Here is a 13194-nt window from a genome sequence, read left to right as displayed (position 1 = left end):
GACCTCTCACGAGCAAGCTTCCGGTCCGAGCCTGCGTGGGTACTGCAGGCCTCCTGGCAGAATGTGCCCTCTCTGACTCGACCCAGAGAGGAGTCACAGCGAGGATTTGTGGAAGCCCAAATCCACAATCACACGCACGTTTACTACTCACCACACACTCCCAACACACACCTGAAATGCACGGGATGCCCAAGAGGCGATAAGGTAGGTTCAGCCTGCGGCGGGTTGGCAACAAGAAAAACAAACCGTTTTCTCCTCGCGCCCTGGAAACCCACGAGCAGACCTCGGGGACCGTAATGATCTTCTCTACTGCCTTCACTTAGCAGAGTAGCCAGATAGTAACCCGGGCGCGGACCCTCAGAAGCGTGGAATCATTGGGCTCCCTGACGCAGAAGTGAACAACGTGTAGTGTTGGCAAGGAGGTGAGAGAGGACAAGCGTTGTTGGCTCTAGGAAATGCGTGCCTAGAACTCTGGCTGCGCGTCCCCTCACAATCCCAGCCACCAGCGGCGGTCGGCTGCAGCCTCTTGCCTGCTGGGCAGGACTCCCGCAGTCCACGGTTCTCCCGTCGGGAGCTGGACTGTCAGCTGCGCTGCTCCACGAGTCGCCTGCTATAGGGCGAATGGAGACCCAAAAGTTGAACTTCCCAGTTTTCGATCCCTGTCGCCATCCCTGCCCCCGCAACCACGGCTCGAACCTCGCGAGCTGTTTTAGGACCCCGCGGCGCTGGGGCTGGCTCGGCCGGGGGCGGGCCCGGGGAGGGCCGTGGGTTCCGACAGTGACAGGTGTGCACTGCGGCCAATGGCGCTGGCCGAAGCCGGCACCTCCCCCGCCGGCTCCCCCTCCGCCCCGAGCGCCAATCGGCGGCCGCGCTGCGGCTTCAAGTGAGAAGAGTTGGGCGCCCGGCTCTTTACTACGGCGCCAGCGACATTTTGCTGTGGTTGCCTGAGGGGCTTGAGGGCTAAGAACCCGGGTCCCCAGGCGCGGCGCGCGGAAGCATCTGCGTGTGAGTTTGCGTGAGTGTGAGAGTGAGAGAGGGTGTAGGCGCGGCCCGGGTCCGAGGATCGGAGGGAGGAGGCGTCCTGGACCATGGTCACTCTCGGCTGAATTTCCGGCACCTCGAATAGACTATTAGCAAATAATCACAATCATAATAACCAAACCTGGGGCTTGCCACCGTCACCCACAGACTCCGCGAGTCCACACACGACCACCATCACCCACCACCAGACCCTGAAAGCGAGCTCCCAAACGAGCCGATGGAAAAATCCAAAAATTTCCGCATCGACGCTCTGCTAGCGGTCGACCCCCCGAAAGCGGCCTCAGCACAGACTTCTCCGCTGGCCCTGGTCACTTCGCTCTCGGCCGCCACATCTGGCCACAGCGGCAGCAGCAGCAGCGGGCCAAGCAGTGCGGGCAGCAGCGGCGGCAGCAGCGCCAGCAGCAGTTGCAGCCCGGCGTCTTCGGAGCCACCCGCCGCGAGCGCCGACTGCCTGCGCGCCGAGAGTCCCTCGCCCCCGCGCCTGCTGGCGGCGCACTGCGGGCTCCTGCCCAAACCTGGCTTCCTGGGCGCCGGCGGCGGCGGCACAGGCGGCGGGACAGGCGGCGGGTCCGGGGGCCACCACCACCACCAGCACCCGGGCGCGGCTGCTGCGGCCGCAGCTGCAGCCGCCGCTGCCGCCGCCGCTGCGGGGGGCATGGCCCTGGGGCTGCACCCGGCGGCGGCGCAGGGCGGCGCGGGCCTCCCGGCCCAGGCGGCGCTCTATGGCCACCCGGTCTACGGCTACTCCGCGGCGGCGGCGGCGGCGCTGGCCGGCCAGCACCCGGCCCTCTCCTACTCGTACTCGCAGGTGCAGGGCGCGCACCCCGCGCACCCCGCAGACCCCATTAAGCTCAGCGCCGGCACCTTCCAGCTGGACCAGTGGTTGCGCGCGTCCACCGCGGGTATGATCCTGCCCAAGATGCCCGACTTTAACTGTGAGTACCCGCGCGCGCCAGCAAACAAGCCATGCCTGCCCGGGAGGGAGGGAGTCCGAGTGCCACACCCGCCGCCTCTGGGCCTGGGATGGGTGGGAAGAAAAGGGGGGGATAGGGTTGCTGTCTTGGCAGTAGGTTCTCTACGCATCCCACACACTGTATCCACACTGCACCAGTTTTCCATCTCTTTGCTTTCTGCTCGAAGAGTGGTATACAGGGGTGACGAAGCCGTCTGTGCTTTGCCTGGGCCTGAGAAGACTCCCACACCTGCCGGGTGCGGTGTGAGGTTAGCAGCGAATTATTAAAATGGCCACTCACTGTCCTCGTCTTTTCTTCCTCTTTTAACGAGAAGGGGCAGATGGAGGTGTGGGACTAAAATATAATGATTAACCTTAACGAGCTGGAGGAGAAGCAAGTGGCGCGAAAAGGCTTACTGAAGAGCGCCCAAGTTAGGCAGGCCGGACGATTGGGGTTCACTAAAACCTTAGGCTTATCCGAGGAAAAGGACTTGATGACTTGGGCTGCCATTCTGGGGCCCTGAAGAGAAACCCCGCCCCTCGCGAGGAGAGGGAGAGCGATCCAGGAGCAGTGAACAAGAAACGAGCTGAAAGCGACCTGGGATCTGCGACACCAGGGTTACGGCGATCTCCGGGATCTTTTCAGGGCGCCCGCACGCCTTTGGAAGCTTGCTGGGGTCCGGAATGCCAGGTCCAAGATGCAGATGGCCTGGCCGCGTTTCTACCGGCGGGAAATGCTCTCTGCTCCAAGAATCCCAAACCAGGGACTCTGAGCAGCAGGTGCGGCGCCCGGACGTAGGGCGCCCAACACCCGTACCGAGTTTCTGCCCAAGGTTGGAGCCAGGGAGGCTCCAGTCACCCTCAGCTGGGCTGCCGGCGTCATCCTCGCCCAACCAGGCCGAAAACCTGTCCTGGACACCTGGGGCGGCCGGGTCTTTCCTAAGGCAAGCTGGCGCAGCACGGCGGACGCGCCTGGGGATTCAGGCTCTGCAGCGCGGCCCCACTTCACCCGCTGTCGGTTTGTTTCGAGTCAGGCCAGAAGGAGAGGAAGGTGTATTCGGATTTATTTTTTCAACTGCCGAACGCCCAAACAAAAAGGCACCATTGTTTTGGTCTGAAAGGATTTGTTAAGACTGGGGAGATGCAGCAATAGGAGGCCGGCAAAAAAAAAAAAAAAAAAAAAAAAGGAGTAGAAAAAGAAAACAGAAACAAACGCTTGCCAGAATTCAGATTCCTTTGCTAAAAGTCGTGGTTGTAACTAAACAGAGAAAAGCTAGGACCCCAGAAGGCTGGAGAAATCACAGGGGAGTGATAAAATCCCAACGTGCTATTTGTCCACTGGCCACCTTCAGGCCAGCTCCAACTGAAGCCCTAATGGCCGCTCCATCCTTTGCTGTTTGAGAGTCAGAAGAGTCAGTCCCTCCTTACCCACCCCCCACCCCCCGGGAACGGGTAGAGAAAACTCTCAGATAACTATCAGCTCTCAGTTTGGAGGTAGCTGAGCATGTTGATCGGGGGTCAGCCAAAACCAGGCCGCACTTCCGGAGCTGGAGGACGAGCCCAGCAAACCCCTTCCAATGAGAAGACAGTTGTGGTGTAGCTCCCCAGCCCATAATTTTTCCATTTTGACCTGCATTTTCCGAACCTGGGAGCTCGGTCGCTCCGTGAGAGGGGCTCGCGGCTGAGAGGCTGGTGAGTGCGAGGTTATCCTGGCCTCGCGAATGGTTCCCGGGGCCTCCTTCTCCATCCCATCCTCCTCGCCTCACCACCCCCAACCCTGGCACCAAGCGGGGCGCCCGGGTCCTGCGTGGAGCCTAAGGTCGCGCTGAGAATAGATTAAAGCGGGATGCACCTCGCCCATCTAATTCTAATCTCGACCAAGAGGTGGCTGAATTAAATCACAGCTTTAAATTCCAAAAAGGAATCTGAATCTGAATACAGGCGAGAAGGGTGGAATTTATTCTGAGAATCCCTCCATCTCCAGTCGCTGGAAAACCTTCTTGGCTTTCTTTTTTAATTTGTTGTCTTTGTCTGTCGGATGGCATTTCCCAAATGGTCCCTTTGGAGCCTGTGTTTTAATTAAAGTTCTAATGTATTGTCAAGTTGGGAATTCCGAGCCTTGTTTAACTAAAGCGGGGGGCGTGGGCTTTCCAATAAAGCAAATTGCCTGTCCCGGGGGAGCCTGAGCTCATCCCGGCTTCGTCCTGGCCGCTTTTCTTTCCTTTCCTTTCTTTTCTTTCTTTCTTTTATTGTCTAACACTTGTCAGGCTCCTGGGAAATCAAGGGAAGTCTCGTTTTGAGGTCATAAAATGCTCTGTGATGTAACCGTGCGAAATTATGTAAATAAAGCCAGAGAAGCCCTCTTGGATGGCACAGCAAGCCGGATCCACGCCTCCCCCTTGCCCTGTAATTTGCGTAATGAGAATTGTACTGAAAAAGCTTCCCATCTCCCAGCTACTTTTCCCTTTGTACCTTGGGGGAGAGGGGGTAGCCAAGATAAAAAAAATTAAGTGTGAAAAGGCCCCTGATAAATATACTACTTAAGGCGGGGACTTTGGTCCTTCTTCATTTAAGGCGGCAGAAGTGGGAACCCCACACCAATTCATTGGTGGATGGAAAGAAACAGGAACAAGCGATTCCCTGAAAACTGTTTGGATTTGTCTGACTTGGGGAAGGTATAGTAAGGAAAGGAAGGACTTTTAGTCTCTCGGGGTCACTTGTGCCTGTAGCCTTTTTGTCAGCCTTCTTACTAGGAACCCCCACCCAGGTGGAGAGGGTGCCCCTGGGCAGAGAACTCTCACTAATCAGGAGTCCCAGGAGCTCTCCGAGACAAGAGAATTTGGTTCCATTAAAAGCAAACCTTCTGGCTCCATTTGGGGGTTTCAGTCCTGGTTGCCAGGGCCTTCTCCGTCTTGGCCGCCCCTCTTCCTTGGTGAGAAGATGCTGAAGTTGAGAGAAGGGGAGGGAAACTCTTTACAGGGCAAGGCGGGAAACAGCAGTAGACTTAGAATTTTTATTTGGAGAAGTGGGGTGAGAGTGGGGGCGGAAAGGTCCAGAGAGCCGGGCTGCGGGTTCATACTTCTCTTCCCCGGGTCTCGCAGCCCAGGCGCAGTCGAACCTCCTAGGAAAGTGCCGCCGGCCTCGCACAGCCTTCACGAGCCAGCAGCTGCTGGAGCTGGAACACCAGTTCAAACTCAACAAGTACCTGTCGCGGCCCAAGCGCTTCGAGGTGGCCACTTCGCTCATGCTCACTGAGACACAGGTGCGCTGCCTTCCCTTCCTGGTCTACCGCCCAGACTCTTTCTGCCTCCCGATCCGGACACTCTCACCGCCCCCCACCCCCACCCCCGCACTCTTGATTCTCCGGCCATCCTGGGCGTCTGGAGTTGTGGTTCTCCACCGTTAGGGTGCGGAAATGACACTCCGGGCTAGAGGTCAGCTATCAGCGCCCACAAATCTGATTCAGAAGGTTCGCGGTACGGCTTAAGAATCTGCATTTTAAACTACTCACTTCTTGCCACCCCCCACTTCGAGATTCCGGTACAGGTGGTTCCAGAAAGAAAAGAGAGAATATCTTGAAATTTACAGGGGCGCTCGCTAGCTGTCCTGTTCCTCCCCTCCTTAGAAGGAGGGCGCTGCTAGAAAAAGAAACGCCCAGGGAGTTGGGGAAGTAGTCACAGCCTTCCTAGGAGCAGCCCCCCACCCCCACCGGCCATGTCTGACTCCAGCCCCTAAGCCTTGCACAGCTGAGCGGGGTCTTGGCACAGGAATGAGGAAGTGGGGAGTGCGGTAGAGGCAGCGGGCTTCCAGGACGCACCCAGAAAAAGACCAACAAAGGCTGGGGATCGTGATGGTCAATTTCTCACGCCGGGACTGTCTACTTTTATCCCACAGGTGAAAATCTGGTTCCAGAACCGGCGGATGAAATGGAAACGGAGCAAAAAAGCCAAAGAGCAGGCGGCGCAGGAGGCGGAAAAACAGAAGGGCGGCGGCGGGGGAGCAGGGAAAGGAAGCAGCAGTGGCGCGGAAGAGAAGGGCGACCAGGAGGTGCTGGGGCCGCCGGCGTCCGGGGAGAAAGGCAGTGGACGCCGCCAGCGGGACTTGAGGGACAGTGACCCCGAGGAAGAAGAGGACGAGGGTGACGACAATTTCCCCTACAGCAACGGCGCCAACACCAACGCTCCCTCCTCCGACTGCTCCTCGGAAGACGACTCACCTAACACGCGGCCCGGCGGCCCGGGCCACCAGCCCCCGCCGCAGTAGGACTCCCCTGCACCGGCAGGGAACAAAGGGGTGGGCAGCAGGAGACCCCGCGACGCCCGCGCCCCGGGTGCGTCCCGACAGGTGGGTGGGAGCGCGCGGAGCTACGATGCCCTGTGCCTGCCATGGCTTGAGAGGGTAAGGAGGGCACAGATGGATCGGTTTCTCTCTGCCGACCCCTCAGGCTTCCGGGACTTACGGGTCCCAGCTCCCTTCCAATGTCCGACCCCTCCAGGGCCCGCGTGCTGGGTTTCGGTGGCCTCCGCCTCGGAACATCTGAAGAGGACCGAGGGTGGAGTTATCCTCTGGTCTTCCCAGTCCTGGAGGGCTTTCCTTTTTGGCCACAGCACCTCATCTGCTCTTCAAGTGACAGCGGGAGAAAGACCCAGGGGCTTCAAACCTGAACTCTCTTTCTTTTTAATTTAATTTTGGTTAGGGGGGGAAGGGAGGTGTTTATGAAAAGAACCTACCAATTCCAGGGGAAACCTCCCATCTGCCCTCTTGCCCCCATCAGAGAAGGCAAAAACCTACAGTGTTAAACGATCTTTGAAACTTGAAACGTTGTCTGGAAACGACATTCTTTTGATGAGTATTGGGGGGAAAAAAGGTTTTGTGCTTATGTATCCTAGGGGGGAAAAATCTTTATGTCATGAGCATTCAAACTGCTGGAAATCTTAAAACTGTACCGTCTTTATTTTTGTATATTGTATTTATATAAAAAAGAAACGTCTACTTATGCATGCTAAATTATTATTTAGCTTCTCCCATCGCCCTTGATGGAATGTAAAATAAATTTTTTTTTTTACTGCATACGAGTGTAAATATGTTGGGGGAGTTCTTAGGAAAGCAGGTTTTACTGTTTTGTTGAAATGATGGGGGTGGTGGTGTCTACTCCACCATTTGCAACAGAGGGATGGTGGAGGCTGAAATAATTGCAAATAGTTAAGCCCCCTTCCACTGCTAGGTCTTGAGGTGTCTGTGTATATGGGGGAGGGGGGACTTTAATTCCTGCCCTGCTAGAGAGTCGCAGGTGCAAAGTCTTGGTAAAAATATCCGAGCTTCAGGTGTCAGCGCGTTCCCGGGGTGGCAGGCTTAAGTCTGCCCTGGTGAGGTGTGAATTTCAGGAGAGTGACTTTGGACTCCCTGTATGTTTACTTCTTAATTCTTTGGAGAATCTTTCTGTCTCATTGGCGCTCCAGAAATGGAAATGCATGATTTGAATGTTTCAAAAAATAAACTTCAAACGACTAGACTTCAGTGACATTGTGCAGACCTATGCGCTACTGAGGCACATTTACCAGAATACATTGAACAGTGCGTTGCTTTTTTTCCCCACCTACTCCTGCCCTCCCTCTCTCCTTGAGCAAGCCATGAATGGTTTGCTTGGATCTGTACATCTGTCCTCCGTGAGAAGAGCTGGCCGGCGGCACGGACGCTTCACACCCGGGCTGCAATGGCTTTGGATTAATAAACCTCTGCAGTGTGTCCCATCAATCACCGCGGGCTGCGTAAGGCCTGCTGGCCATGTGCTCTGCACATGTCCGACTCACACCCGCCACTTCGCCTGGAGCTGCGGCCGCTCGGGTAACCGCCAGCCCAGCCTCCGCCGCTCTCGGCTCCAGATACAAGCTGGAGAACGTGCGGCAGGGTCTGCGGAACAGAGGTCGCGGCTCAGTTGCGGGGGCAGACCCTACAGTGGCCCATCCCGGCCTGGTGGTCTTCCAGCTCTCGGCCTCCCACTCCCCACCCAGTAGGTCTAGAGCAGACAGGATCAGGATATATTTGATTCTTTTGCTCCCTCTGGTCTTGTCCTCGTTCCCCTCGTCTCTGTTTTACGAGTACCTGGGCAACGGGGTAAGCAGTCCCCATCCCCATCCCTCCCCTCGCCGTCTCTTCCTCCTCCTTCCAGCTGATAAATGAGTTCAGAAGGGCTTGGCGTTTCATTTGGGTGATTACAGCGCGGGCCAGCGTGGCTACTCCTCTACCTAAGGGGCCGGGGTGAGATTAATATCCTCTCTGGCAGCTCATTATCACCCCGGGCTCCTTCCATAAAAACCAATCTCTGCCAAGGCCGGGGCGGGGCGAGGCGAGCTGCTGGGAGCGAAGTGAGAAGTGTGTTAGGTGGGGAGAGGGAGGGCGCGGAATCTCGCCGCCGCCTTGGGGTCCAAAGGTGCCTTTGGGGAACAAGGACTGGTTTTTCAACTGGTGGAGAAGCGACAAGTCCCGAGGAAAGGGATTTGGGAAAAGGAGGGGGAGGGGATTCATTTTGGGGGGCTTAAAAACCTCTCTAATCCGCATATATCACTTTTTAATTTCTAACACATTGGTTGACGTTAAGCCTGGAGCAATCTCTTCCCCGGCTGGTTCCACATCTGGGGGTTATTTTCCCCCTGAGCTCGACTAGCGCAGCCTGGATTTTCCTTCACCGCCTCCCCGCCCAACAGCGGGCAGCCAGAGAAGAGGGAGGGTCTGGGCCTGGAAAGGGGGTGTAATATCCGGCCTGTGTACTTAGGGACGCGGGGAGCTCTGGGGTGCCTACTTAGCGGTTCCCAACTCGGACAAAGGGAATAGGAGCACGTGCTAAAACAAAATAAAATAATTTAAAGCTATTATTTGGAGACACCCCTCCGCGACACCCCCCAAATCCTCAAGGCAAGCAGGGCCCGGCCGGCTTTGGCGCGGGGAAGGTTTGGTTATAGACTCAGGGTGAAGGCTGGACCCGCCAGCAGCCCCAGCGTCTCTAGCCAGCTGCTTAATCGCAGCGGAATTTATCTCGCTAATAAATTTAATGATCAATTCGTTCTTGTCACAGTAGCTCTTCCCCAAATCAATTATAGCAAATTTAAATATAATCACTGGCTCATCCTCACCCACTCCGGGCACGGCGAACAATTCATTCCGGCTAATGAATGGTTGCGAGGCCTTGCTCCGGTGCGACTCAAAAGTGCGCGCCGGCAGCCCCGAGAGCGCCAAGCTCAGGGGAGCTCACTCTGCTCCCTCTCGGCCAAAGAGAACAGCATGAAGGCAGGCCCAGGCCTCGGAACCGCAGCCGAATCACTCGGGTGATCCCGGGCTAGGAGAAGAAAAGACGTTACAGCAAAAAGAACCCCGGAGCTAGGTCTACGCAGCCAGAGGCCAGAGGGAGACCAGTGCTTGCCACCACCCCTTTCCGCCCCCCAGAGGAGCACCCAGGCTATATCCTTCGGGAATTAGCATTATTTTCTCGCAACGAAACCCTCCGTAACAGCGGGCTTATTTCTTTCATCTCCTTAAACAGGAGCAAGGGTGCGAAGCACAGACACCTGCGGGCCCAATGCTGGGCGTTCCTGTGGTAGGATACCGGCTGCCCGCAGCAGGGGCTGAGGACCCGCGTCGGTCAAGGCAACCCGAAGGGCAGAGCCCACCACTCACCAAGGGCCTCTCACCCAAAGCTGACCCACAGTCGCGTGGGAAACCCAGCTCTCTACTGTAGCCGAGTCTAGCGGAGCCCGACTTCTCCGCACGCGTTTTCTTTGCTCTAAGAAGGGGTCCTCAGCCCTCCTCAGAAAGTGGCATCTCCCCCGAGAGTGTTTACAAGGTTACAGGGCGGGGTTTTGCGTGTGCAAATGTATGTGCATAACCCACCCAACCCCTTTAGTGTTTGTGTGTGTGTGTGTGTGTGTGACAGGAGAAGCAAATCTACACGTGTGCTCAAAACGAAAGTAATCGAGTCTCTTTTCTACACCTTCGCGGAGATCTGGTTGCGGGGTCAGAGGCCGGCGACCGACGGCGCTGATTAATGATAGGGAAGGCGTACACGGCCCGGGTTGCTTGGGTGGCTGCTATTCGAAAGGGAACCCGTGAAGCGTAAAAACTGTCAGAACGTAAAGGAAATTGACCTGTTCCTTCTGCCCCATTGCCTTCCCCTACCCCAGTCCCCAGACGCAAGTCAGCTTAAAAGGCGTCTTTACTTTCTTTTTCTTCCATCCTTTTTTTCTCCCTCCCTTCCCCTAAGCCCTTCCTTCCTTCCTTTTCCTTTCTTTTCTTCCTTCATCTCCTTCCTTCTTCCCTCCCTCCCTCCTTCTTTCTCTTTCTTTTTTTCTTTTCTTCCTTCCTTCCTCTTTTCTTTCCTTTCTTCAAAGAAAAAACAGACGTTGTAGAAAACAAAACTCTCCTGAAGCCCCACCACCCAGAGTCAACACCGTGGACATTTGCAAGAGTACTGTTTTGCTAATAACAAGCATGTGGTTCGGTGCACTGCACTGTACCCAGAGACCTACGCTACAAACACAGTTTTCTTGCCCTGGCGGCTTCCAACCGAGCACCTCCTAAGTTGACGTGTCGGTTGACTTCCATGGCCTTCCCTGTCCCTCGGGTGTGGAGGGCAGTTCCCAGCTCCTGATTTCCTGCCTGTCCGCTCCGGAGAACCGGGTCCCGGGACTGGGCCAGGGCGGAGGATCCACGCTTTCGAGAGTAGGGAGTCGCCTCCCGGAGCGCGGCGAGAAGGTGCCGGAGGTGACACCGCCGCGCGGGACAGAGGCCCCGCGTTTCACCTGCGGGGAGAAGGGGTCCGAGGGCTGCGAGTGGGTGCAGCAAAGGGCGTGGGCGCCGTGGGAGAAAGCTCTCTGCTGGATGTTGGTGCTCTTCACCCGCCGGGTATCAAAGTCCTGGGGGTATAGTGTGTCTCTCTCAATAAAACTAATCCCTTGAAAGGTGTAACCTCCAACAAGAATGCTGCAGTGTTCCAGATTACAAGGGCAAATATGTTTTTCAGATTTCGTTTTTATGGTCGGATTAAAGTTTATTTTCCATAATAGGGCACCTAATAAAACTCATAAAGCTTTGTCAGGCCTCCAGCTGGTGGCCTCATTTAACACTTTCACGTCGTAAATCATTTTACAACTTGCCAGGTGTTTCCAAAACTGGAAGCAAACAAGAAAAAGTTAAATCTAATAGGAACACCTCTAGAGTCTGCTCTTCTTTTAAGCACCCAAACAAAACGTTGCTTGGAAGGTGGTGGTGGGTGGTGGTGGTGGAGACGGGGAAGAAGGGTGCCCTGGGCCTGAAGACCGCCGAGGTCGCCGCGATCCTTGCCCTTCGCTTGCTCGCCCCGCAGTGGTGCATAAAAGGCCAAGAGCGGATTCGAGTGGAATCTATTCTGCAAAGCCTTGCGATCGTCCCCCCCCACCCCGCCCCGGCCCCGCAACTTCCCACCTCCAGTCGGGTTCCCCCTTAGGGAAAGAGGACTGCAGAGAGAACCCGGAGAGCACCTACATCGCCACCTCGGGCGACAGCTGGGCCCCAGCCTTAGAATTAGCGACGCGTTGGAGGGGGGTGGGGGCCGTGCAGACCTTCGCGGGGCCCCGGTTGTCCTCCTAGCGCCGCCGTGACCTCGCGCTTCCCGGGGCGCGGCCCCACGCCGACCCCTGCATTCCGCCGCCTGTGCACCTGGCCGCCCCTCTGGCCTCCTCCTCCGAGTGTACACAAGGTGCCGGACAATGAATGGTTCGGCTCTTCCGAGCCATTGTCCGCGCGGCGCTCCGGGGAGGACAAAGGGTGCCCTCTCCGGGCGGCTGCAGCTCGAGCAGGGCGGGGACGGCGGGATCGCGCGGGAGGGGCCGCCCGAGGAGAATAGCGGCCGTTGCGGGTTTACCCAGCTGGGAGGAGGAACAAAGGCGGCGAGGGCCCTTATCTCTGCGCGGCGGAGGCGGCGCGCAGCTCAGGCCCAGGCCCGGGCGGAGAAATCCGTGTCAATACGGGGCGAAGCACCTGGGCGCAGGGTCAGGCCCGGGGCGCAGGCGGAGCGGGCGGCGCGGGCGCGGGGACCTGGCGGACGCGAAGGGAGCGCGGAAAGGGGGTTCTATTCCACGCCGCCCGGAAAGGCCATCTCGCTAGCCCACCGCCCGAGTGCAAGGGTAGAAGTCTCCGCTTCCCTTTGGAAGGCCTGCCCTGGAGGAAGAAAGTGGGTGGGAGGGCGGTTGCCCTGCTTTGTTTGCTTTTCTGTGGTTTGTCAGGATTGTTTAAATTCTCAGCGTTGGTGGAGAGAGAGCTACCTGAGGAGGCCGTCGCCTCCTGCTCTGTGTAGCAAGGATGCGGTGACTCGGGGGTCAGTTCCCCCACCCCCACCCCCCAGCTGAGAGGAGATCTCGAGATGAGACCTGTGTTATATGCCCAGGTCCCCGGTTCCCTGGAGCTCCTAAATCGAGGGCATTTCAAGGAACATTGGAAATGCAGCCAGTGAAGATTTCTCGGTACCAGGGAAGAAAAACATTGATGTTAACGTTAAGAATAAGGATCAATTCTGTGGCAGAAATTGGGAGGGAAGGTTGATAGCGCGAGTTTTTTCTTGAAAGATGTATTGTCTGTTCCATATTTCAGGCAGCGTTCCACGCTTTCCTGCCCTCTCCCGGGCCACCAGAGTTACCCCCAAAAGCTTTGCTGCTTTGTGCGAACTACGTTTCTGTTACTGTTGTTTCTTCTGAACATAGGCCCTCATGGAAAGTTCGAGTCTCTAGTTCTTATTAAAACAACAGCCAACACCGTAAAAAAGAACCTGAAGGCTTTTTGTTTGTTTTGTGTGTGATTATGTTTTGTTTTTAATCTGTAGAGAAAATACAAAATTGTTTTTCTTCCCTAGGTCTGCAACATTTGTTATCTTTCACCACCCTGGTCAGTTTATCCTTGTGATTGATTTATTCCTAAGAAGCAGCATCATTTAGTGGATAAGAGCTCTGTCTTCAGAGCCACATGGTTTGGGTATCCTTGTGACCCTGGGTAATTTTACCTCTCTAAACAGCAGTGTTGTTGGGTTTTTTTCACCTGCAAAATAGAGATAATATCTAATCCAGAAAGTCCATTCATTCATTCATTCATTGAACGTATATTTACTGAGTGCCTACTATAGGCTAGAACACTGTTCTGGACACTTGGGATACATTTGGTAATAAAATAGACGAAAATCA

General features: G+C 56.1%; 1 protein-coding gene across 1 annotated transcript; it reads left to right on the top strand.

Moving 5' to 3' along the window:
- The first annotated feature begins 929 nt into the window (after positions 1–929).
- On the top strand, positions 930–7020 carry MNX1 (motor neuron and pancreas homeobox 1). Its single transcript, XM_077165302.1, has 3 exons — positions 930–1976; positions 5095–5255; positions 5888–7020. The coding sequence occupies exons 1-3, from the start codon at positions 1259–1261 to the stop codon at positions 6254–6256; spliced, it is 1248 nt and encodes a 415-aa protein (XP_077021417.1). The 5' UTR covers positions 930–1258; the 3' UTR covers positions 6257–7020.
- The last annotated feature ends 6174 nt before the right edge of the window (positions 7021–13194 follow it).

Source organism: Tamandua tetradactyla, chromosome 1, assembly GCF_023851605.1.
Source record: "Tamandua tetradactyla isolate mTamTet1 chromosome 1, mTamTet1.pri, whole genome shotgun sequence".
Lineage (NCBI taxonomy): Eukaryota > Metazoa > Chordata > Mammalia > Pilosa > Myrmecophagidae > Tamandua > Tamandua tetradactyla.
The sequence above is the reverse complement of the archived record's forward strand: the minus strand, read 5'-3'. Positions and strand labels throughout refer to the sequence as shown.

Coding starts and splice junctions, on each gene's coding strand:
- MNX1 (XM_077165302.1), top strand. CDS start 1,259: ATGGAAAAATCCAAAAATTTCCGCATCGACGCTCTGCTAGCGGTCGAC. Junction 1,977..5,094: donor CAAGATGCCCGACTTTAACT/GTGAGTACCCGC, acceptor CGGGTCTCGCAG/CCCAGGCGCAGTCGAACCTC. Junction 5,256..5,887: donor TCATGCTCACTGAGACACAG/GTGCGCTGCCTT, acceptor TTTATCCCACAG/GTGAAAATCTGGTTCCAGAA.